Source organism: Mesoplodon bidens (genome assembly GCF_964165515.1).
Source record: "Mesoplodon bidens genome assembly, chromosome: 11".
Classification (NCBI taxonomy): domain Eukaryota; kingdom Metazoa; phylum Chordata; class Mammalia; order Artiodactyla; family Ziphiidae; genus Mesoplodon; species Mesoplodon bidens.
This window is the reverse complement of record NC_138167.1, coordinates 35,193,403-35,218,009: the sequence shown is the minus strand read 5'-3', so window position 1 is coordinate 35,218,009 and position 24,607 is coordinate 35,193,403. Positions and strand designations below refer to the sequence as shown.

At 39.6% G+C, this 24,607-nt stretch overlaps 1 protein-coding gene across 1 annotated transcript in view; it reads right to left on the bottom strand.

Annotated features, from left to right (window-relative positions):
• Positions 1-9,856: 9,856 nt before the first annotated feature.
• WIF1 (WNT inhibitory factor 1) overlaps positions 9,857-24,607 on the bottom strand; it is an 89,113-nt gene continuing 74,362 nt past the window's right edge. The window contains exons 7-10 of the mRNA XM_081249227.1: positions 20,690-20,785; positions 15,031-15,126; positions 14,421-14,516; positions 9,857-10,720 (exon numbers count right to left, since the gene is read on the bottom strand). Coding sequence (XP_081105353.1) covers positions 10,599-10,720; positions 14,421-14,516; positions 15,031-15,126; positions 20,690-20,785 — 410 coding nt within the window. The 3' untranslated portion in view covers positions 9,857-10,598. The remainder of the gene's footprint in view (positions 10,721-14,420; positions 14,517-15,030; positions 15,127-20,689; positions 20,786-24,607) is intronic.

Here is a 24,607-nt window from a genome sequence, read left to right as displayed (position 1 = left end):
ACATATATACAGTGGAATATTACTCAGCCATAAAAAGGAACGAAATTGGGTCATTTGTAGAGGCATGGATGGACCTAGAGACTGTCATACAGAGTGAAGTAAGTCAGAAAGAGAAAAACAAATATCGTATATCAACACATATATGTGAAATCTGAAAAAATTGGTATAGACGATCTTATTTACAAAACAGAAATAGAGACACAGACGTACAGAACAAACGTATGGATACCAAGGGGGAAAGGGGAGGGGTGGGATGAATTGGGAGATTGGGATTGACATATATACACTATTGATACTATGTATAAAATAGATAACTAATGAGAACCTACTGTATAGCACAGAGAACTCTACTCAGTGTTCTGTGGTGACCTAAAGAGAAAGAAATCCTAAAAAGAGGGGATATATGTATACGTATAGCTGATTCACTTTGCTGTACAGTAGAAACTAACACAGTATTGTAAAGCGACTATACTCCAATAAAAAAAAATTTTTAAGTACTTATAGTAATGAAAGTGTTTTCTAATACTCCTTTAAATGAGTAAAACCAGAATATAACAGATCAATTTATTCTGGAATACATAGGGAGAAAATAAGCAAATTACCTAAAACCAACTAATTCACACTTTAAATTGAAAGTTCTTTGTATTGTGAGCTACAGATTTCAGTTTTCCTTGGATTACCTTCAAACAGATAGGATAACATAAAAAATTCTGAAGAAAAAAAAGGTGTGGTAAAGACCTGCCTCCAGAAACTTCATGGCTTTGCTCCCCAAAGTGTGCTGTGTGAAATTTTATTCCTAGGAAATGCTTTAGGGGAAAAAGTTCTCTGATCAAATAAGCTTGGGGAATGCTGCATTTAATCCCCTCTCAGAGATGTACGAGGCTCAGCAGTACAAGCTCTGAACAGGGCTATTGTAGAGACAACTCCCTAATTTAGTGTCACTCCCCATCTCTTAGACTTATTTGACCCCAGAATCCTGTTTTCATGTAACTCCTACAAACATCTCGAGCAGCCAGTGTCCTCCAGGACACGATTTTGTAATCCCCAGAACTAGGATTATTATTATTGCTTCTAAATTGTTTTATGATCTTCAGCAAACCCTAGCCTCAGTTTCGCCTTTGAACTAATAACCCCCTCACAGAGATGCTGTGAACCAAAACTTCCACGGAAAGGTCCCCTAAAAACTTTGACATACTACTTCTGTCTTGGGCTAATGTTCATTTACCAGAAAGCCACCCTGTTAGTTCTTCTATTACTCCATTCTGCCAGGACTCTCAGTAATACCCCTCCGTGGAATGTCCATCTCCGGTTGGCACGCACATAAAAATGTGGACACTCAGCAAAGCCGATGAAGCTACGACTTGCTTATATTTCAGCCTGATGGTCTGTTTTAAAGGTCATTTTTTCTTCTAAAGGCGCAAACGCTGCAGTAATTTCCTTTAGTACATTTTTAGCCACCTATATCGAGACAAGTTGTCATGGAATAACCTGTGTTCACATCCTCATTTCAAGGGTGGCTTAAATGTGGAGCCAGGATGGCTGCAGCCTTAAGGCTCACCTCGGCTGGTTACTCTGAAGCTGCCTCCTCAGTCTGGTTTTGGTTTAGAAACAAGGTAGTACATAATCCAAATACGCCAGGGCAGAAGATACAAATGGCTAAAAAGCCAGGCAGCTTTAAGACTCCAGTAGGATACTGGGGGTTTAGCTCTTGTGACACTAGCCAAGGATTCATTATTCAACGAGGTGCCCAGTGGACTAGGTGCCCGCGGCTGGCTTGCTTCTGTAGAAGCAGCATTTGCTTCTTCCCAAAGTGTGTTATGCTTTAGGCTCAAATGCAAACTCTGAGTAAATATTGATCTTTACAAAGTAGGGAAAAAAATGACAGCTTTGCTTTTTAGTTTTTGGGTGTTTCCTTGAAGTGAGGCAAGACTAATTTGGACTTTGGGGACATTTGTCTTTGGAGTTTCTGGAGAGTGTCATAAAGGCTCTTCATTGAATCAAACTTCCATGGGTGGAGATGAACTTAATTTCTATCACAAGGCTTAAGATCCCAACTCCAGCCAGGTTTCTGCCTTTCTGTCTCCTAATAAAGAACACCAGTTATAAGTTGGAAAAACCCAAGATTATCTTTTTGGCTAAAATGGATTATTCACAGAATTCTGAAATATGTCTTTCCCTCATGAGCTATAAACTTAAAGCTACAAACTCTTTCTCAAACAGGAACTGAAGTTCAAAGAACTTGACTGGACTGAAGCATAAAGCAATAAATATTTGTCCCTTAATTTGCCCTCTAATTTCTTTCCTGTTTTTGTGTTTGTGATATTAATACAGGAGAAATTCAGTAAATGGTCACTGACTTTGGTTTGATAGCTACTGAGTCCTTCGTTCTTCAGGCTTGGGTTCTGGAGTCGAGAGAAGGAAAGGAAATGGAAGAGCTCATTTGGCCAGTGTCTGAGGAGGGGCTGATGTTCTGCATTTTATCTAAACCTCCTTGTCCATGGACCTAAGGCCTTGCTCCTGGATGTGTGAATTGTGCAGTTGCATGGGGCCCCACACAAAGAAGGATCCCAGGCTTGGTTCAGTGCCCTGTTGTCACCATCTTGATAGTCTTAATACTTTTTGAACAAGAGACCCCACGTTTCACTTTGCTCTGAGCCCCTCAAATTTCCTAGCTGGTCCTTCCCCTGGATTACAGTTGATTAAGGCTCTCTGCTCTCCTCTTGCTCTTTTCTCCCACCCATGGCCCCAGATCCAGCCTCAAGACCATGCTCAAGGCTGGACTGTCCAGTGTCCTGTCCACTGGAGCAGGAAGCTAAGGATTCACCCTGCAGTGAACCAACTTTCAATGATTCTCCTGTGGATTTTTTAGATTATTTGTCACCTCAGAGTAGCTCTTCTTCGTTTGAATTTTCAAAACATACCAGGTAATTTCAACAGTTGTGCAAGCCAATCATGATTAGGAAGGGAAATATGTTACCAAGGAACAATCCCATAATGCCAATGCTTAATGCAAATTATTTTTCATTTGTAATTTTTATACTCTTACTGATAATAAACCAGTAAATAGGTGCAAAATCAATTTACATTTGGAGTTTACATTGGAATTTTTAAAAATCTTGCTGAACACCTGAATACTTTGTTTTATGATGTCAGTTTCCTATACATGGTTTCTGTTTCTTTATGTTGAGCCATATGGAGGACATTTATTCAATATGCTTATTAAACTTGTATATTTGCACCACTTGCATAAACTGCCTAAAATTATGATGATGAAACTCCTGTCTTTGGGTAGGCATTTGTTTTCTTTCCTTTTCTGTTTTTCTTTTTCATTGCCTCAGGAAATTCTTCTGAAAGGGCCATGTTTCTCATTTACCCAATTTAAAAATTGCTCTCCTCCAATAGCCCCTTCCTCTCTCCTACTTTGGTAGAAAAGTTTTCATTAAACTGTACCTTATTGTGATGATCTGTGCCTTCTTGAAGAATATGGAGAGAAACAGGCCTATCTGTAGTTACTCTGTATTACTGAGAGCATTTTGTATTACGTGACACTCTGACCTCATTACTAGAACCCTCAGGAGACATTGCTCTCTGCTCTCAGTTGGAGCTGGTATAAGGCCTTGCTCATCTGGGGCTATGCCTAGCATATCAAGCTCATTGTTTGTGTCATTAGGCTCACTGGACATGGAATGAGATGAGAAAAAAAATCTAGTTAATAAAACTTCTTTGGGACTTCCCTGGCGGTCCATTGGTTAAGACTCCACGCTTCCACTGCAGAGGGTGTGGGTTCAATCCTTGGTCGGGGAACTAAGATCCCACGTGGCATTGCCAAATGAAATAAAAAGCATCAAAAAACAAAAAGAAACTCCTTTTAGGAGGAGTACTGTATATGGTTGAAGGGAATACTTTGAGAAGCTACTTGCAGAGGTGTTAAGAATTTCAAGCGGTGTGATCAAGTAACAGTATGCCCAGTAATCTTCCCTCTGAGTAGTTTGGCTGGATTTAACTGGAGAGCTTTTGTTTGCTGGGTGGGGCATAGAATTCTGGAGTCAGAGAAAAATTGCCTGGGATACTGGATGAGGAGCTGAACCCTGTTGGCAACCCTTACATAGAAACCTTTTATTCATGCAGCTCCTCTGTAAATAAATGTGGAAGAGATTTTTTCTTTTTTTTGCGGTACGCGGGCCTCTCACTGTTGTGGCCTCTCCCGTTGCGGAGCACAGGCTCCGGACGTGCAGGCCCCGCGGCCATGGCTCACGGGCCCAGCCGCTCCGCGGCACGTGGGATCCTCCCGGACTGGGGCACGAACCCGTGTCCCCTGCATCGGCAGGCGGACTCTCAACCACTGCGCCACCAGGGAAGCCCTGGAAGAGATATTTTAAAGACTATCAGCTTGAAGGGATGCCCACAGACCTACATGTCTTGATCAAGTCCTAATGTGGATTCCTTGTATAGTTTAACTTCCCCTGAGCAACTATTTAGTTTCTGTGTTTATGGTCTTTGGGACTCATAACCAGCCATGGTTTCCTCTTTGAGGTGCTGCAGCAGAGCTTAGAGCTAAGTATGCAGTCCATCTCTCTCAAATGTGAAAAAGTCCCTGTACGCCTTTGTCCTAAGCTCACTCCTGGATCCGTTTTACTGTCTAACTTTTATTTCCTCTTGCCTCATTTCTCCTACTTATTTTATCTTGCCAAACGGCGTACATCTTCTCAGGCTGCCTTCACTCCATCCTACTTCAACTTCTAAATTATTTGTTAGGTATATTAATATTCTCTCCTCTTCCTTCTCTGTCTTCTTCCTCCCACTCCTCCTCTTCTGTGGTAACTTCATAAGAGTAACAACAATTATTTCATACCCTGTATTATTGGCCTTTGTTTCAAGAGCTGGCCTCCATTGTTGTGATTCTACATAAATTGACAAAGTGACCAATTTATGAATTTATAAATCTTCATAAAGATTCATAATACATATGGTGGAGGGACAGATGAAGGAAGGGCTCAATCAATTTGCCAAATAGTAAAGGCCTTACTGTTATATAAGTAAACATATACATAGGTCAGCAGCAAAGGATGTTAACTGTATGTAGAATCTAAAAACACAATAAAATACAAGTGAATCATACTGCACCTCACCAAATAAAGCCATTATGTATATTTTTATTAAAAGTAATTCAATATATGACTAGTATTATTCATTTATGACTAATAGTCAACAAATTTTTGGCTTAACCTCCTAACTGTATTTCCAAATGCCATAGCAGACATTTCCACCAAGATGTCCTAAAGGCACATTAAACTCAGCATCTTCAAAACCGAACTCAGTATGTCTGGAAACCCTCACCCCTGCTCACACTTGTTCCTCCTTACTCATTAGCGTCACTGTCCAGATTCCTCTCTTTTCTTAACCCTTACATCTGATCAATCATCCAGTCCCCTGCTTAGATTTGAAATTTCTCTTGAGTCCAAACTCTCCTCTGGGACACTAAAGACATTTCAGATCCTGTTATCTCTCCCCTTTACCTGAAGTCTCCTGGGGCTGTGTGTGTACTCCAGGTGTACATAAAGCTATCTTTTGGGGTAAGTGAAGAAAGTATTAGAGCTGTTACATATATTTTTACCTCTTCCTTTTTAAATTTATTTTTTATTGAATTGTATTTGAGTTACAGTGTTGTGTTAATAACTGCTGTACAGCAAAGTGATTCACTAATATATATATATGTATATATATACACACACATTCTTTTTTTGTTTTGGCCGTGCCGTGCAGCATGCAGGATCTCAGTTCCCCAACCAGAGATCGAACCCGCACCCCCTGCACTGGCAGTGTGGAGTCGTAACCACTGTACCACCAGGGAAGTCCCTACATAGTCTTTTTTTAATGTTCTTTTCCATTATGATTTATCATAGGATATTGAATGTAATTCTCTGTGCTATACAGTAGGACCCTGTTGTTTATCCATTCTATATGTAATAGCTTACATCTGCTAACCCCAGCCTCTCAATCCATCCCCCCCCAACCCCCTTTCCCTTGGCAACCACCAGTCTGTTCTCTATGCCTGTGATTCTGTTTCTGTTTCATAGTTAGGTTCATTTGTGTCATATTTTAGATTCCACATATAAGTGATATCATATGGTATTTGTCTTTCTCTTTCTGACTTACTTAATTTAGTATGATAATCTCTAGTTGCAGCCATGTTGCTGCAAATGACATTATTTCATTCTTTTTTATGGCTGAGTAGTATTCCATTGTATATATGTACCACATCTTCTTTATCCGTTCATCTGTCAGTGGACATTTAGGTTGTTTCCATGTCTTGGGTATTGTGAATAGTGCTGCTATGAACATAGGGGTGCATGTATCTTTTTGAATTATAGTTTTGTCTGGATATATGCCCAGGGGTGGGATTGTTGGATTATATGGTAACTCTATTTTTAGTTTTCTGAGCAACCTCCATACTGTTTTCCACAGTAGCTGCACCAACTTATATTCCCACCAACAGTGTAGAATTTACCTCTTCCTTTTAACATTTCTGGCTTTTATGATGTACATATTGGAACAGTTTATATATGTAAATAAATAGTAGTCATATATAGGACTATGTGTTCAAAAATCTCTACTGGAGTGTGCAATCAAAATCGTTTGGAGATGACCAACCTAGACTATTGCAGTTTGTCACCATGCCTTCGGTCTAACTTCCCCACTATTCTGATATTCATTATGAGTTAATACAAATAATGTATTCAGAATAAACTAAGCACTACCTAAGTGTCAACTATTATTATTATTATCCTGTCCCCAAACTTAACATTCTGCCACCTTTTAGATCCTCATAATCATGCATCTGGACTTTTTATTTAAAAGTCTTGGGGCTTCCCTGGTGGCGCAGTGGTTAAGAATCCGCCTGCCAATGCAGCGGACACGGGTTCGAGCCCTGGTCCGGGAAGATCCCACATGCCACGGAGCAACTAAGCCCGTGCACCGCGACTACTGAGCCTGCGCTCTAGACCCCGTGAGCCACAACTACTGAGCCCACATGCCTAGAGCCCATGCTCTGCAACAAGAGAAGCCACCACAATGAGAAGCTCATGCACCGCAACAAAGAGTAGCCCCTGCTTGCCACAACTAAAGAAAGCCTGCACGCAGCAACAAAGACCCAACGCAGCCATAAATAAATAAATGTTTTTTAAAAAAGTCTTTAATAAATAAGTCAGTTCTCATATTAGGATTCTCAGGGTTAGCTCCCTGGCTCCTGGCCTGCTTTGCCAAGTCTTTGTGAGCACAGGCTGACACTCTGGGCTCTGGCTAGTTAGAGGAGAAAGATCGCTGTGGTCTAGCACCATAACAAGATGCAGTCACTCTGCTTCCAATCTCTCCCTTGATTTCTTCCCATAACACATGTCACTTCCCTAAATCACACAACTGCTTATGCCACTGCCTAGTGTAAGAGAACTTGTGGACTTTAGACTGTCTATAAAATAAGGTCCACATTCCCTTGGGAGAATGAGGAGAATAAAATATGTTGGAAACTTGCTACCTAGGATTTGTAGAGTTTTGTGTTCTGCTGTATTTTTTGAGAAAAGGAAGGGAGGAAGAACAGCATAGTGCTAAGGCTTCAGAGGCAGATGACATGGATTCAAACCTGTCCCTCTCATGTGTGATCGTGGGTAAACTGCTTCCTATCTCCATGACTCAGTTTTCTTATATGTAAAAGGGTGTAATGATACTTGCCCCATAGGGTTGTAAGGTAACGTATATTTTTCTTGGGAACCAATAGGTTCTTAATAAATGGTATTTATTAAATTTATTATATATATATTTATATATATATTAAAATTATATATATATATAAATTTATTAAAATAAATTTGTTTAAAAAATTGAAGTATAGTTGATTTACAGTGTGTCTTAGTGTCTGATGTATAGCAAAGTGATTCAGATATTATATATATATATATATATATATATATATTCTTTTTCAGACTATTTTCCTTTATGGTTTATTACAGGATATTGAATATAGTTCCTTGTGCTATATAGTAGGACCTTGTCGTTTATCTGTTTTATGTATAGTAGTGTTTATCTGCTAATCCCAAACTCCTAATTTATTCCTCCCCCACCGCCTTTCCCCTTTGGTAACCGTAAGTTTGTTTTTTATGTCTGTGAATCTCTTTCTGTTTTGTAAATAAGTTCATTTGCATCATATTTTAGATTCCACATATAAGTGATATCATATGATATTTGTCTTTCTCTGACTTACTTCACTTAGTATGATAATCTCTAGATCCATCCATGTTGCTGCAAATGGCACTATTTCATTCTTTTTTATGGCTGAGTAATATTCTATTGTATATATATATATATATATCACATCTTTAAAAAAATTTTATTTTACATTGGAGCATATTTGATTAACAATGTTGTGTTAGTTTCAGGTATACAGCAAAGTGATTCAGTTATACATGTATCTATTCTTTTTCAAATTCTTTTCCTATTTAGGTTATTACAGAATATTGAGCAGCGTTCCCTGTGCTATACAGTAGGTCCTTGTTGGTTACCTATTTTATTTTTAAATTAATTTGTATTGGAGTATAGTTGATTTATAATGTTGTACCAGTTTCTGCTGCACAGCAAAGCAAACCAGTTATACACATACATACATCCACTCTTTTTAAGATTCTTTTCCCATATAGGTCAGTACAGAGTACTATGTAGAGTTCCCTGTGCTATACAGTAGGTCCCTATTAGTTATCTGTTTTATATGTAGTAGTATGTATATGTCAATCCCAATCTTCCAATTTATTCCCCCACCTTACCCCCTTGGTAACCATAAGTTTATTTTCTATATCAGTGACTCTATTTCTGTTTTGTAAGTAAGTTCGTTTATACCATTTTTTTAGATTCCACATATAAGCGATATCATATGCTATTTGTCTTTCTCTGTTGGTTATCTATTTTAAATATAGCAGTGTGTACATGTCAATCCCCAAACTTCCAGTCTATACCTCCCCCCACCCTTCTCCCACTGGTAACTATAAGTTTGTTCTCTAAGTCTGGGAGTCTGTTTCTGTTTTGTAAATAAGCTCAGGTGTATCATTTTTTTTAGATTCCACATATAAGTGATATCATATCTTTGTCTGACTTACTTCACTCAGTGTGACAACCTCTAGGACCATCCATGTAGCTGCAAATGACATTATTTCATTCTTTTTTATGGCTGAGTAATATTCCACTGTGTGTGTGTGTGTGTGTGTGTGTGTGTGTGTGTGTGTGTACACACACACATCTTCTTTATCCATTCATCTGTTGATGGACATTTAGGTTGTTTCCATGTCTTGGCTATTGTATTGATAAATAGTGCTGTTAAGAATGTGCACGTATCTTTTTGAACTATGGTTTTCTCCAGATATATGCCCAGGAGTGGGATTGCTGGATCATATGATAACTCCATTTTTAGTTTTTTAAGGAACCTCCATACGGTTTTCCATAGTGGCTGCACCAATTTATTGAATACATTCCCAACTGGTAGCACTTTTATTTGCAACATTTTCACACCTTTAGAAAGTCTTCACTAAGGGATATTTAACACATCCTAGTTAGAAAAGACTTTTTGAAAGAAATGACAGCTAAGCTGGGAGCTGACTTAAATAGGAGTGTTGCAGGCTCTGACAACAGAGCGTAGTGTGACATGGCTGGAGTAGAGACAGAACTGGGAGAGATGAGGCTGGAGAGCTAGCACAGAGTCAGGGAAAGAATATCTTCGGTTTTTTTGTGATACTGCAAAGTTTTAACTTCCACTCAATTGCAACCAACTTTATTTTAATAAAATAACACATGCAAAGACCACTCCATACAACACTCAGAAAACTAAAGCAGCACCTTTATTTTATACATACAAACAGTATAAAATGTTTACGTAAGAGCTGTGTTTGTTTACAATATATTATATTGCTTCAAGCCAATGCCAAAAGTTCATACATTATATTCCCTATTTTATTTTGTTTACAATATATTATGTCATTAAATGCCACTACCACAGTGTTGTTTCTTTCTCCTTTTTTTTTTTTTTTTTTTTTCTCAATACTGAATTCTCTGGAATCATGGTAAGGTCAAAATGTATTGTGAGTTTAGAAATAAGGGGAATTTAAAAAATGTGACAAATGTCTAAATACATGACAATATAATTTGAAATGCTATAACTGCAGCACTTTTAACTGCTTCATCCAGACCCTTGTGATTTATGCATTTTTGTTCCATTTATCGTCTCTAATGTTGCCCAGCCCCTCGACATCATGAATGCATTGTACTTTTGGAAATTATCTGCCAACTATACACTGAAAAGACAAAAATTTAACCTGAACAACTTACATAACATAAAATCGGTCCCAAAGCACTGAAACAAGAAAATCTATACCATCACACTACAGATGTACTTAGAAAACTTAAAAGGAAGAGTAAATATCAGCTTGGTGATTTATAATGAAGCTAATAAAATTCAGGCCAGTATTCTTAACTGTAATGAACATTATTTGAACATTCAACACATGAAAGGTTAACAAAGGCTATGAACTTGGTGTAACTTAAAACGTTTCAGATGTCGGAGTTCACCAGATGTAATTGGATTCAGGTGGGTCCTGCCGTTCCTCGGCCTTTTTAAGTGAAGGAGTGTGCTGCCTGAGCCGGGCGCCTGCTGGCCTCAGGGCATGCGTGAGGCTGGCTCCGTACCCTGCAAAATTATTCACAGCTTAAAAGAAAAGAAACTACAAAAACAGGCTCTTCAGATTCATTATTAATCATTCAAATGAAATCCATTTTCCCTTTTCAACCCAGAGTGAAAGACCACAGCAATCACAAAAAGCTACCTGAATGAAGAGATGTTACAGGTTCAAGATCTCTGTTAAAAGAAACCCATTTTACTAACTCCGTCAAATCTGGCTTCCACTGAATCTCTGATTCACTATGTATTTTGGCGATGCAGATACTCTTGATGCAAACTTTGGATGAATGTGATTGAATGGAAGGATGTTCTCCACCCAGGGGTTGGTAAGGATCTAGCACTGAGGTCTCAATAGCAGGGATGCTTCTGCAGAGGACTTGGTCATTGATCCTTTCACTGCCTTGTAAAACCAGACTCCATTACATTGATCTAGTTCAGTGTAATAACCGCCATTCTTCATATAGATCACATGATTAGGCGTGGCTATTGCGTTTACACAAAATAGGAATTTTATAAGAATTAAGGACTCCGGTACACATGTTAGAGAAAGGTTATGATTTGAACTGATTCCTTATCAATGGGGATTTGTGAGTTTCAGTGAAGGTGGGCATCTATCGATAGCATTTCCAGCTCATTGTAAGTGGAGTGTAACACTGAGTTACACAACTTGAAGCCTCTTATTACTTGTGAACTTCTGGAGATGCTTCTGGACACTGACTCACTTCTACTGATTTCCTAAAGGAGCAATCACACTTTAAAAATCTGCCTCCATCTTCCTGTGCATTAGAGTCAAGTTTGGCATTTCATTTGTTCCTTGTGTTTTTTTCTAAAATTTAATTAATTAATTAATTAATTAATTTGGCTGTGTTGGGTCTTCGTTGCTGTGCGCAGGCTTTCTCTAGTTGCGGTGAGCGGGGGCTACTCTTCGTTGCACAGAGGCCTCTCATTGTGGTGGCTTCTCTTGTTGCAGAGCACGGGCTCTAGGTGCATGGGCTTCAGTAGTTGTGGCACGTGGGCTCAGTAGTTGTGGCTCGTGGGCTCTAGAGCGCAGGCTCAGTAGTTGTGGCACACGGGCTTAGTTGCTCCGCAGCATGTGGGATCTTCCCGGACCAGGGCTCAAACCCGTGTCCCCTGTACTAGCAGGCGGATTCTTAACCACTGTGCCACCAGGGGCATCCCTTCCTTGTGGTTTTTAAATGCAAGCATGGGGGGACTTCCCTGGTGGTCCAGTGGTTAAGACTCCACACTCCCAATGCAGGGGCCCGGGTTCGATCCCTGGCCAGGGAACTAGATCCCACATGCTGCAACTAAGATCCTGCATGCCGCAAAGAAGACCTGGCGCAGCCAAATAAATAAATAAATAAATAAATGCAAGCATGCCATTAAGTAACTACTGAGAACAGAATACTTTGTTCCTGAATGTGTCTCTTTGAATTGTCAGTATGTAGGCTAGTAGCTCATGGCACAGCCAAAACAATGAGCCAACAATTCGCTGGAGTAAACCCCTACCCTGCTGCTCACCCTGCAACCCATGAAGCCCACACCTCCCTGGTGAGGGGAGCCTAAGCCGGGGAGTCTGTCTCCAGTATCCTCCTCCCAAGTAGGATGTCTGGGTGCCTGGGACCTCTCAGCGTGTCACCCTGCTGGGGGTCTGTTCTTAGCAGAATTCTGTGCCTCAGGGCTTCCTTGTCCCCTCCCTTTAATCAAAATAAACCTCATTCTTTCAGCCTGATTCTCTCAGCCAATGTACAAAATGGCTGGGTGGCCTCTCCTGGAAAACACGTTTGCATTTGAATCAAACACCAAGGCATCTTCTTGACATGCAGTGCCTGGATCTGAAGGAGGAACAGATGACAAAAGCTCTCAGCAGCAAAGTCTACAAGTGGGAGTGCTATTTGGTAGCTGGCAGACCTGTCAGAATTGCTCATCTAAACTACATGCATGAGGGCCCCTAACTTGCCTTCTTCCTGGAAGAGCGACTGGGTGTAACAGCAGGAACAGTGCCTCTTGTACTCCCCTCCCATCATCGTTGGCGGTCACCAGGCCCCAAATGTGAGTCCCAGAAGACCTTTGTAATTGAGTCCTGGGACCTATGGTCTCACTTCAGGTCATCCCTAGGCCCAAGCACTTCTGGAAACTTACTCTGATTTGGGGACAAACTGCACAGTTTGTATCCTGAGTTAAAGGTGGCATAAAGGGTTTGGTTTAACTCTTTTCCAAAATGGCTCCAGAAATGGTTAGTTTTCTATAGGTCTTTTACTCCCACGAAAGTCCCTCCCCCCAACCAAGTATGTCCTAACAGGGATACCATTCAATCATTCCCACCTCGGTAAAGGAACGCTTTTCCAGAGGAGCTCCACTTCTTGTTAAGCTATGCCCACCTGAAGCCAATTCAATCTACCATCCAGCCAATTCAGTGGGTGAAAAAGACTCAAATTAATGGCTTAGCCTAGACCAGGCACCAGTATACTTTAAAATAAACAAACATGTATACCTACACATAAATGGTATATATACATATCAGAATAATATAATGTGAGTTATAAAATATGCACAAAAATTAGAAATCAGAGATTGAGATATATAACTATATATACCTTATAAAATTTATACATAAATGTAATAAAAGAATATAAAATATAAAAAATGTTTTCAAACTATATTTTCCCTCAGCACCCAGCTGATCATTCCACACTCACTGGGCTACATGCATCACCCTTTGGAGAGCACTGATTTAGGAAAACATCTGATGTGAAAGTGATCTGTTCAATTTGTGTACATGATTTTGGAGACACAATTTGGTAGACACAGTCTGGATGTCTGTTAATCAAGGGAGTTGTATGACTGAATGAAGCCTTTCTTTCCTCAAAGGAAAATGGCCAGTGGGCCCATACTCAGGAGACTGAGTTCAAGCTGCAGGATGAACCTGCAGAAACTGCATTATTTATTTCCTCCACTTGCTGATTGACTGTCCATCCCTCTTGAACCTGGGTGCTACCAGGAAGGGCCTTTTCTGTCTGTTCACTGGTATGTCTCCAGTGCCTGGATTCATGCCTAGCATATCAATCAAAACGGAATGATTGAATTTAGCAACTTTCATTTTGTGTATAAAATAGGTCAGTGGTTTCTTAGCCTATAGCTAGTTCATTTTTGGTACTCAATAAATTTGAAAAAAACACAACTCCATGATAACATCTCTCCTGTACTTCACAGACCTTTACTCTCCCACAAAAGAACCCATTTAAAGCATACCATAACCAAGACAGTTTAAAGATTTTACAGAGCAGAACTCTTCATGTTCTATATGCTGACTGATCAATCCTGAATGATAAAATCAGAACCATGTAGATACCGATCTACATTTGATTTAAAATCTTACTTTTACTTATTTCTATCACAGTTAACATACCGTATTACCAAATCACCACGTAGTACTAATTCAACCCGGAAGGTATTTGTGGTGCTATTTTACAGATGTGGTGCTGCTATTTTACAGTGATGCTTTCTTTCCTCTTTATACTCTAAAGCTTAGGCTCTAAAGTTTAGAGAGTACCCGGTGGGGCGGGATGTGGCATGCAGGAGAACAGGCAGCGGAAGAGAAGTTGCTTTCATGAAAAGGAAAGCAGGGCTGAGTTAGGCTTGTCCATCAGCCTTTGGAGCCAGGAAACAGACATGCAAAAGGCTGGCTCCCCAGACGGCTCGCACTCACTTTTATTGCAGTGTCTTCCATGCCAGCCTTCCTGACATTGGCATTTGTTGGGTTCGTGGCAGGTTCCGTGTGTACCGCAGCCAGGCTCGCAGACAGCTAGAGGCAAAGGAGATAGAATGTTTCCTGAGCTTTCATATGTCAACAGAATTACGCAGCTGCTTTTCCTGCCGTTCTTTAGAATGTGTTAGTTTTGGCTTCATCCCTTAATTTTTTTTTCTTTCTTTCTAAGTCAATCTCCAGCTAGAAGTCAGTTTTGGACTTTTTGAAACAGTCCTGAGAGTAATCTTAAACTAGACCTGATGCTTCTCATTCACAATAGACGCTCAGGAGGACTTTGAAACTGCTGGGCAATGGAAGTTCATCTTCCTTAAGAAAACTCCTAAGAGTTAAAAAGTTTGGTTGTGTGTGCTAATGTGTCTAAGTTTTTTTTACATGCATAGATTTCATACAACGTCTTTGGTCTACTTCAAGGAAACATATGTCAGTGAAGAAAGGTTAATTGTGATGCCCAAGCAACATGCACTAGGTACAGAAGTTATAAAGAGAGAAGAGACTCCTACTAGTTTAATTATCCTGTAACACAGATTGACTATGTGTACGGGGTACTTACGCTTTGAACAGAGGTCTCCTTGGTAACCTTTGGAGCACTTGCATTTACTTTTGCCAATGCATTTACCTCCATTTCGACAGGGCTGTGGGCATTTGCCTGAAATAGAGAAGAATGCAAATAAGCAAGGAACTCTGTGCTTCATTCAGAGGCAATTACATTTTTTCAAAGGAACTGCAAGGCTTTGAGAGGATCAAGCCTTTTAAATGGCAGTTATTTCCACTTATTTCTGATCTACCCTGGCTTTGTTACTGTTTGAATCTCGTTTTTGATTTTTTTTTTTTTTTTTTTTTTTTGCGGTATGCGGGCCTCTCACCGCTGTGGCCTCTCCCGTTGCGGAGCACAGGCTCTGGACACGCAGGCTCAGCGGCCATGGCTCACAGGCCCAGCCACTCCGCGGCATGTGGGATCTTCCCGGACCGGGGCACGAACCCGGGTCCCCTGCATCGGCAGGCGGACTCTCAACCACTGCACCACCAGGGAAGCCCCTGAGTCTCGTTTTTGGAACAAACAGGCTAGTATTTTTACTTATGATTCTGGATATGTATCTTCTACAATGAATATGTTGTTCAAATGTATTTATATACTTTTTTTTTTTTTTTTTTGCGGTACGCAGGCCTCTCACTGTTGTGGCCTCTCCCCTTGCGGAGCACAGGCTCCGGACGTGCAGGCCCAGGGGCCACGGCTCACGGGCCCAGCACGGTATGTGGGATCTTCCCGGACCAGGGACAAACCTGTGTCCCCTGCATCGGCAGGCGGACTCTGAACCACTGCGCCACCAGGGAAGCCCTAGATTACTTTTTAAATAAACAGAATAATGTTTTAACTGATTCATAAATGCTTGTAATCTAAGGTATACTAAAAATGAAGATATGAATGACGCCCTAACTGATCTTTTCTGAGTTCTGATTTTTGTATGTCACTTTTTCTGAAAGCAGGCCTATACCTGGACATGATGACTTCTGTCTTAGCCTCGGATTCTCCAGAAAGCAGGGCCTGCGTGCAGAGTTTATTTGGGAATGGGGGGTGGGGAGAGTAAAACGGCGAAGGGGGGAAAGCCAACACAAAAGTATAATATGTTTGTGGGTTGGTCATCACTATGGGCAACTGGGCTCTATCCTGCAGCGTCTTTCTGAGGAGCCAGGTAGACTGACTGCACCTTCAGGTTGACTGAAGGAAGGAAGAGGGCAGCGTTCATCCATCTGTACTTGTCTCCCACGGATCAAAGGTCACCCCACGGAATAACTTTCTTGCGTTTCCATTCTGTGACTGTGTGAGTGCAGATTGTATATATATATATATATATATTTCAGTACTCAGGAGTCTCTGGGTGGAAAGCAAGAGAAGTGTGACACAGCTAAGGTGCAATTAGGCTATGTCTGTGCAAAATAGGTCATAGCAGTGGCTGGAGTGAAAGGCTGGCTGAGAAAGGATATGAGGTGGGGCACAAAAGGTGCCTGACTCCACACCTGTGCATTTTTCTGGAATGTTTTAGATCCTAATGATACATCATTCTTTCTTTTATCTCTGTGCCAAATGAGTATTGCTAGTCCTTTCACAGATTTTTGAATCACAGGATTTTAGAGCTGGAATAGGGCCTTAGATGTAAAAATTATATAATATTCTTCTTTTTTCTTACTTTTGAAGCTATTTATTCTCCCTCTGCAATCTAGAATTTGCCATCCTAAGGCTGAAGTTTTTTTCCAGGCAAGCATTATGCTTGACAAACATGAAGTGAATCCCATATGAAAGTAATTTTGCTAAAAACACTTTCTTCTCTTTTTATTTCTCCAAAAATGACTTTCTTCATATATAAATCAACCAAAGCAGCATTTAGTCATTGTGGAGATAATAGAGACATAGTATTGAGATGTTAGATTCTCTCAAGAACCTGGAATGCCATTAGACCTGTAGGTTCTTCTGATGCAGGGATGTTCTAGAAACATGTATTAAAACAATCTTAATATTAGAATGCCACCTTTTTATTGACCATTAAAAATCCAAAATTGTACTCTTTGATAGGTTTGGATACAAATAATAGCATTTACTATTTGGTCAAGATCCCAACTCTAATTTAAGGAAAGGAATACCTAATTCTGAATTTCCATTTGCATCAGAGAAACATTTGTCCACATCATATGCACAAAATTGGATCATATCACAGTACTCTGCAATGCACTGGGTTTTTTCAAGTAAGCAAGATGTGGGACAATAACTATATGGCAGAAAAGATAGAGGAGTTATTGTGAAATACTTGGAGAGCCCAAGTTTCCCCATATTCTATGAGATGTGAACTTGGTATCCAGGGATAATGCAAAGAATGATTGATGGAGAGAATCTTTTCAATGACTCCAAGGATCTTTTTGTTTTCTTGGCAAGAGGGAAGTGAGGACCCTTAGGATCACTGCAGCCAGGAAGGAGGACGTTCTCTCCCGGTTATCTCACCACAGAAATATGATTGCCAGTGACGGTTAGAAGGCCATTCCTAGATCAAACCTCATAGAGCCAAAACATCATGAAGGGATGATTGTTTTAAAATTACAAATTCTATAAGTGTCTGTAACATTGACTTCCTTTTCCTGAAAATATTTTGCAACCAATCTATCCATTGGACAGTGGTAAACTGAGTCAACTTGAGCGATTACACATTTTTACCCAAATGAGACTAAACATTGCCTGAAGACAAACAGATTTGACTAATTCTAAACAGTTTGAATTTTAACTCTAACCAGTGAGAAGAGTGAGATAAGGTATTGACAAAATAAAGATATTAAACTTCCTCTGCCCATCAGATTGTGAGGTAACTTAAATTTGTGACTATCGTTCACATAGAAAAAAGATAAAAATAGTTTACAATAAGCGCCAATAACTGTCATCTCTGGGTCTTAGAATTATGAGTGATTTTTAATTATTTTATCCAATACTATAATTTTTTATGGAGAACATTTTATACAGATAAGTTTTATAATAAGAAGAACCTATTAAGCTATTAAAAAACATTTATAGTACAGTATAAATAATTTGGTTTTTTTAACTGAAGGTTCATTAAAGATTCTTGTAAAGTCTGTGAACCTTAAAGAACAAGATAAAATAGGTGCATACATCTAGATACTTCTAACCATGGTCTTATTTGTTAAACTGCAAGTATATCTCACAGTCACGTCAGAATGAAGTTTGAGAAGATATCAATTCTGATAGAGGCCAGGAGAAATGAAAATATAAATAGCATCAGAATACATATTTCATTAAAAAAACAGACAGTAACAAGTGTTGGTAAGGATATGGAGAAATTGGAACCCTTGTACATTGCTGGTGGGAATGTAAAGTGGTACAGCCACTTTGGAAAACAGTTCAGCAGTTCCTCAAAAAATTAAAGAGTTAACATGTGGTCTAGCAATTTTACTCCTAGGTATATACCCAAGAGAACTGAAAACACGTTCACACAAAAACTTGTACACAAATGTTCATAGCAGCACTATTATTCGTTAAGAGTCCTAAAGTGGGAACAGCCCAAATGCCCATCAACTGATGAATAGATAAACAAAATGTGGTTGGTATATCCACACATGCAATGTTATTTAGCAAATAAAAGGAAGTAATGATATATGCTACAACGTAGGTGAACCTCGAAAACATGCTAAGTGAAAGAAGTCAGACATAAAAGGCCATATATTGGATGATTCTGTTTATATGAGATATCTAGAATAGGCAAATCTAAAGAGACAGGAAGTGGATTAGTGGAGTCCAGGGGCTTGGGGAGAGGCAATGACGAGTGACTGCCCATCGGTACAGGGTTTCTCTGGGGGATGATGACATGTTCTGGAATTAGAAGAGATGCTGCACAATTTCGTGACTATATTCAATTACATACTTTAAAATGGTGAATTTTACGGTATGTGAGTTGTATCTCAATGTAAAAATAGGATACATAATTCAACTTTTTGTCTCTATTACACTAGAGGCACTTTTCAACTCAAAACCTATTTTAATTTTTTCCTGGTAATTTGGTTCCTGTAATAGAAACAAAAAATTTCCTAAAAGGATTTGAGTAGAACTTGTGTTGGGGATAATCAGGAGCTTTCAAAAGGTCCACATTTTTGGTGCCGTTAAAAAAAAAAAAAAGAATAGAAAACAGTTTCTGCCAATGGAAAGGTCATAAACCTAAGGGCATGAAACAGATATCTACATGAAGAGAAATGAACCCATGAACAAAGATTCATAAACATGAACCAACTAAATATGTGAAGTTTGAGAGTAAGTATGGGAAGAAAACTGAGGGGAGTGAGCTCAGAGATATCTTTATCAGGGCAGGGTAGTTAATAAGAGCAGAAGCCACATCCTGACAATTAATTACACGTCCTGTGGAAACGTCAGAGGTACTTCATTTGAACTCCATAAAAAACTGCCACTAAAGTTACTACTTATTAAGCTACAAAAACCCACAAATAAATTAGAGGTTGAAAGTTAACATAGGAAGTCAGTATTGTTTAATTGTGAACCCAGCACAACTTCAAAAACTATGGCTGTACCAAACACAGTGGTGTTTTATGGATACAATACAGCTGGAGGTAAAAATGCCGTATTCTAGAACTTCCAGAAAGGCAGGGACACAGCACCTTTAGCAGACGTGCTCACTCACATTCCTTTTGCTCCTTCCTGAGCGGGGCTTTGGTGTTATCTGTCTTCTGGGTCATAGAGCAATTGAGAGTGGGGCTGGCTCATTTCTGAGTTGAGCAGAGGTGACAGGGCCAGGGCAAGCAGTTTGGTATCCTGATTCCCAAAACAATGTTTACCGACCACATTCCACCCTTACATTTTTATTTTTTTTGTATCAAAGCATGACAAACATCTAGTGAAGGCATAATGTGCACTGATTTTAAGTTTATGGCTCAACTCTTTTTTTTTTTTTACATAAATAAACACTCATGAGACACTTCCTCAATCAAGATATAGAGCATTTTTGGCACCCCATAAAGTTCCTTTGTGCCCCCATCACTATTCTTGTTTCTATGATCATCCATTACTTTTGCCTGTTCTTGAACTTCATAAAAATGGAATCATGCAGCATGCACTTTCTTGTGTCCAGCTTTTACTTAGCATAACATCTGTGCAATTCATTCATGTTGTTGCATGTGCTATTAGGTTTTTGTTTGTTTTTATTGCTCTGCAGCTTTTTTTCCCCATCTTTTACCTTGAGTCTATCCTTTTCTCTGAGATGAGTTACTAGGCTCCGTCTGGTTAGGAAATGTGGCAGTGAGTGCCAGAGAAAAAACTCTCTATGCCTACAGGTAGGTGAACAAAGTCCAGCTGTCCTAAAGCTCTGATCTACATTTCCAGGCTGAAACTATGGGCTCTGCACAATGAGAAGGGGACAAAAATCACTAACAAGAAACAACACAACATGGTGAATAACTCAAACCCAGATAACTGAGTCAGAGAGCATTTGCTCTGAGTCATCTGTGCTATGTCACTCTTTGCCCACCTTTAGCCAAAACAGATGGCGGCTCAATCTAGTAAAAAGAAACCACTGGCCTGAGACCTTAGACAAGGTATTCATTGTCTCTGGGCTTCAGATTCCTCATCAATAAAACGAAGGGGTTAGATGGAGCTTCTAAGTTCCGCCCCCCCACCCCGAACAAAGGCAATGCAGGTCAATACTCACTTATTTCACACTGTTCCCCCTCAAGTCCTGGAGGACAAATACACTTTCCAGGGTAGAAACAGGTCCCTCCGTTAAAGCAGGTGGCTGAGCAGTTTGCTGTTAGAATGAAAACAGGGTATTGCATTAGATAGTAGCTTAAATCTAACAACAACAACATTTCATTAAGGCCAAGTGATTCTTCTTAGGCATCTGCTACTTGCCCATTTACTTATTTAACAAAACAAGCCACTTTACACATACAGGAATTGTAAGCAATTGCTTGACCATTTGCAGATTCCAGCAACATAACAGGATACCACACACGTTACACAGGACCCACCTCTAGGGGTTTACTTCTTAGTGGAAAAAGACATCGTGTGTAAAAAAAAAAAAAAATTATCTTTTTTATTTTCTTATAAATATCTATGCTCTTAAAGGAGAAGAACTCTATGAACCCAAGAAAAATTTTTTTAAGATGAAGGAAGAGTAAAAGGAGAAAACTTTCTTTGGAATAGATAAAAGGGAGAGAAGTCATAAATACTGGGATCAGACAAAGGAGAAAGCAACTTCTTTTCTGAGTAAGAGGAACAGAGATGCATCTTATATAACAGGAATTTTTTTAAAATAGACTTTTTTGACATTTGCAGGAAGGAGTAATTATATTCAGGAAAAGACAGACTGTTGCCCCTTGCGGGTCCCACAGGCAGGGAAGTGGCGGCAGCATGAGCTGGAGGGATGAAGAATGTGGGTATATTATTGTGGGAGTCCAGTTAACTAGATTTTCCAGGTAATAATCATACTGTTTGTGATTCATACTAAACCCTCTCTCTTAGAGTCAGCTTCTGAAATTTCACTGCTCACTGGCACCTAAAATAGAGGGAAGACAGAAATGGGGACGGGGGAGAGCACATATCTAAAAATAGACAAGTTGGCTCATTCTGTAAAGGAGATGAAAATAAGAACTTGATTCTCAGCTATTCCAGTTTTATGGCCTATTTGTTCTTGTCCTATATAAAACAGGCCAAAGTTGGCTATAGATGAACGAAAGCTGGAATAAGCTTTCAGAAAGGAAATCCAAAAGTTCTAAGTGTATGCTTTCTTTGTGGAAAAGAAGTCCAACTGGAATATTGTATGAATATCATGCTTCTTAAATGATAAAGCTTTTTGTTAAAAATCGTAAGTACCTCTCAGCTTAAGGCCATGCTGTACTTGCTTTGGCAAAATCAAGCCTCCTGATGTAGAGGGGAGCAGCAGCATTGGGGTACAGAATTTAGGATTTAGGAGAATCAGCTCTTGGACTTCCTCTTTGCTACTTGCTGCTAGTATTGTTAGGGCTGGACAGGTTTTTTTTTTTTTTTAATTATGGAATGTTTCACGAATTTGCATGTTATCCTTATGCAGGAGGCAGACTAACCAATTTTAGTATATGTGCTGCTGAAGCGAGCACAAGACAGTTGTTTTTGTGAGCGTGTCCTGTCTCCCCCCTTGTCCCTGTTTCTCCTGGGGATAATAAGAAGAGATGAGAAAACATCAGGACCTGTGCCCACTTGGCTGGAGCCCTCTGGGCACTATCCCTTACTAATGTGTAGAATGCAATGAACCTGGGAGTATAATCAAAAGTTACAGAATATGACAAAGCTGATTACTGAATTTGGCCACACCCTTAGTATTTGCATAATACTTTACCATCTGGACCAAGCTTCTCTACATTGCTGTTGTGCCATGATTCTTGACTCAGAAAATGAGCCAGAGACACCAAGTAACTTTCACTGGGGCTGAGGGTTTGCTAGGCCAGTGTTTAACTACTCAACTGTTAAAGTTTGCAACAGATGTCCCAAGAGCCAATAAAAGTTCATCTTTAGTGTTTCTTCAAATATGTAGGGCTAAGGTCTAGCTCCGTGCCAGTAATTAAACCATTTTTCAGAAGCTCTACACTCCCTCCTGGTTAATAAATGCATCTTTTTGTTGAGGGAGTAAAAAACATTATTTTTTAATGTTCCCAGATCTCTGGGGAAACCAAGTGGAATTTCAACAGACTTTCCAAAAGAATAAAAAAAAGTTACTGAAGTCTAACAAGTAAGAAAATCTTTCATCTGGAAGGTAAAATATTACAAATGTAAAAGAAACTGGAATACACATATATCTTTTCCTTCAACAGGGACCATGCAGCGTTTGTGACACCATAGCGTAAGAAAAACATTACAATTGACAGTACACTGTGCAAATGCACCAATAACAGCCTCATCTGTGTAAGCAGGCCTCACAAATGGTCTTTCTAAACCTGATAATACATTCATTCTTCATCCACATCTCTGAAGGATTTGCTCTATTTCCTAATAGTTTTGAGATAATACGAGTTTAATTCTGCTTCAAGAATTAACTTCTGTCCAGTTTTGAAGTAGCAGAGATGCTGAAGGCTACATTTAGACAAATGCAAAGAAGCTTCACAAGAAAGAATTTTATTCACTGGCTATTATTATCAGTGTCATTAGTGCTTAATCTTTACGAACATAAAATTTTAAAATTATTTTCACTCCAATGCTATAGTTTTAGAAGATCACTTACAACTAAAAGGTAGAGATGCTCTCACACATGATCTCATTTAGCATAGAGGTGGGGGAACCAGGGGTCAATGGCTTAATTTCCAGTTTAGAGTTGGGAAGAGCATCGCCCAGAGAGATGAGGTTCTCTGCCCAGAAGCAGTCACTGGTAGAGGAACTAGGATGTGAAACAGGTAGCCTGAGTGGCAACATGGTACAGTGGAGGGTGTGAATTTGGGCCAAGCTTCTCAAGCTCTATAAACCTCATTTTGCTCAGCTGAGATTGAGATGGATGATGCTTTACATATCTCAAAAGATTGTTGAGAGTAAAGTTAGGTAATTGTATGAAGGTACTTTGTATATCATAAAATAACAGACAACCATAAATGACTATTCTGACTCATATTAAGGGCTCTTTCCTTTAGCTTTTCCTTCTTTTTTAAAAAGCTGCTCAATCTTAACTGGTGCTATCTGCACTATCACTAAAGAGAGACACTTCTCTAAAATAACACATCGTTTTATTTTGAGGCAAGTAGTTATTTAAAAGAAACAGTGCCCTACTCATGCAATTAGCATTTTGGACACAAGGATAATTTCATTAAATACATACACTTTAAGGATATAATTTAATTTTTTTTCCATAGAAGATGTTAACTGGGCAAAATAGATAGCTGTCCTGTAAAGAGTATGAATCATTCAGTACTATTTTAGAGTCACATTTGAATCCACTTTCTGAGAGTAAAATCTGGCTATGATGCAGCATCATAGGAAGGAGGATCCTGATCTCTCAGGGATGTGATCTGTGAGCAGAGAATTAAATTCGGGATCAGTGAACTTCTAGGTCAGTCAATTTGGAAGAGACTGTTTGATTTCAGTCTTTGAAGCTCACCCATAAAACTAATTTGGGACATACCAAAACCCCAATAGGGAAGGAGCAGTTAATTGTTCACAAAAGTCCACGCTCCCCTCCCATAAAGTTGTCATTGGGAGATGGTTGTCCAACCAGGGATGACATTTCTCCTGCCTGCATCCAGGTAGGATAATGGAGCTAATTCCTATCCATGGAATAGGTGTTGAAGTTTTGTAGGTCACTTCTGAGCTTTTGTTTTGTTTTGTTTTTTGTTTGTTTTTTAGGCAGTACCTACTCCAGTCTTTCTTTCTCTGCTTATTGGCTGGATCTGAAGAGCTCCAAAGCTGTAGGCAGAACCACTGATGGAAGCCACCTGGGACCCTAAATCACTGCATGGAGAAGAACTGCCCTGCCCACTGACCAAGTATTCCTGCCCTGGAGCATTCTGTGAGCAAATGTAAACTTGTACTGTGTTAAGCTACAATAAAATTTGGGGTTAAAGTTATAGCAGCCAACTGAGCCCACGCGGCACAACTACTGAAGCCCGCG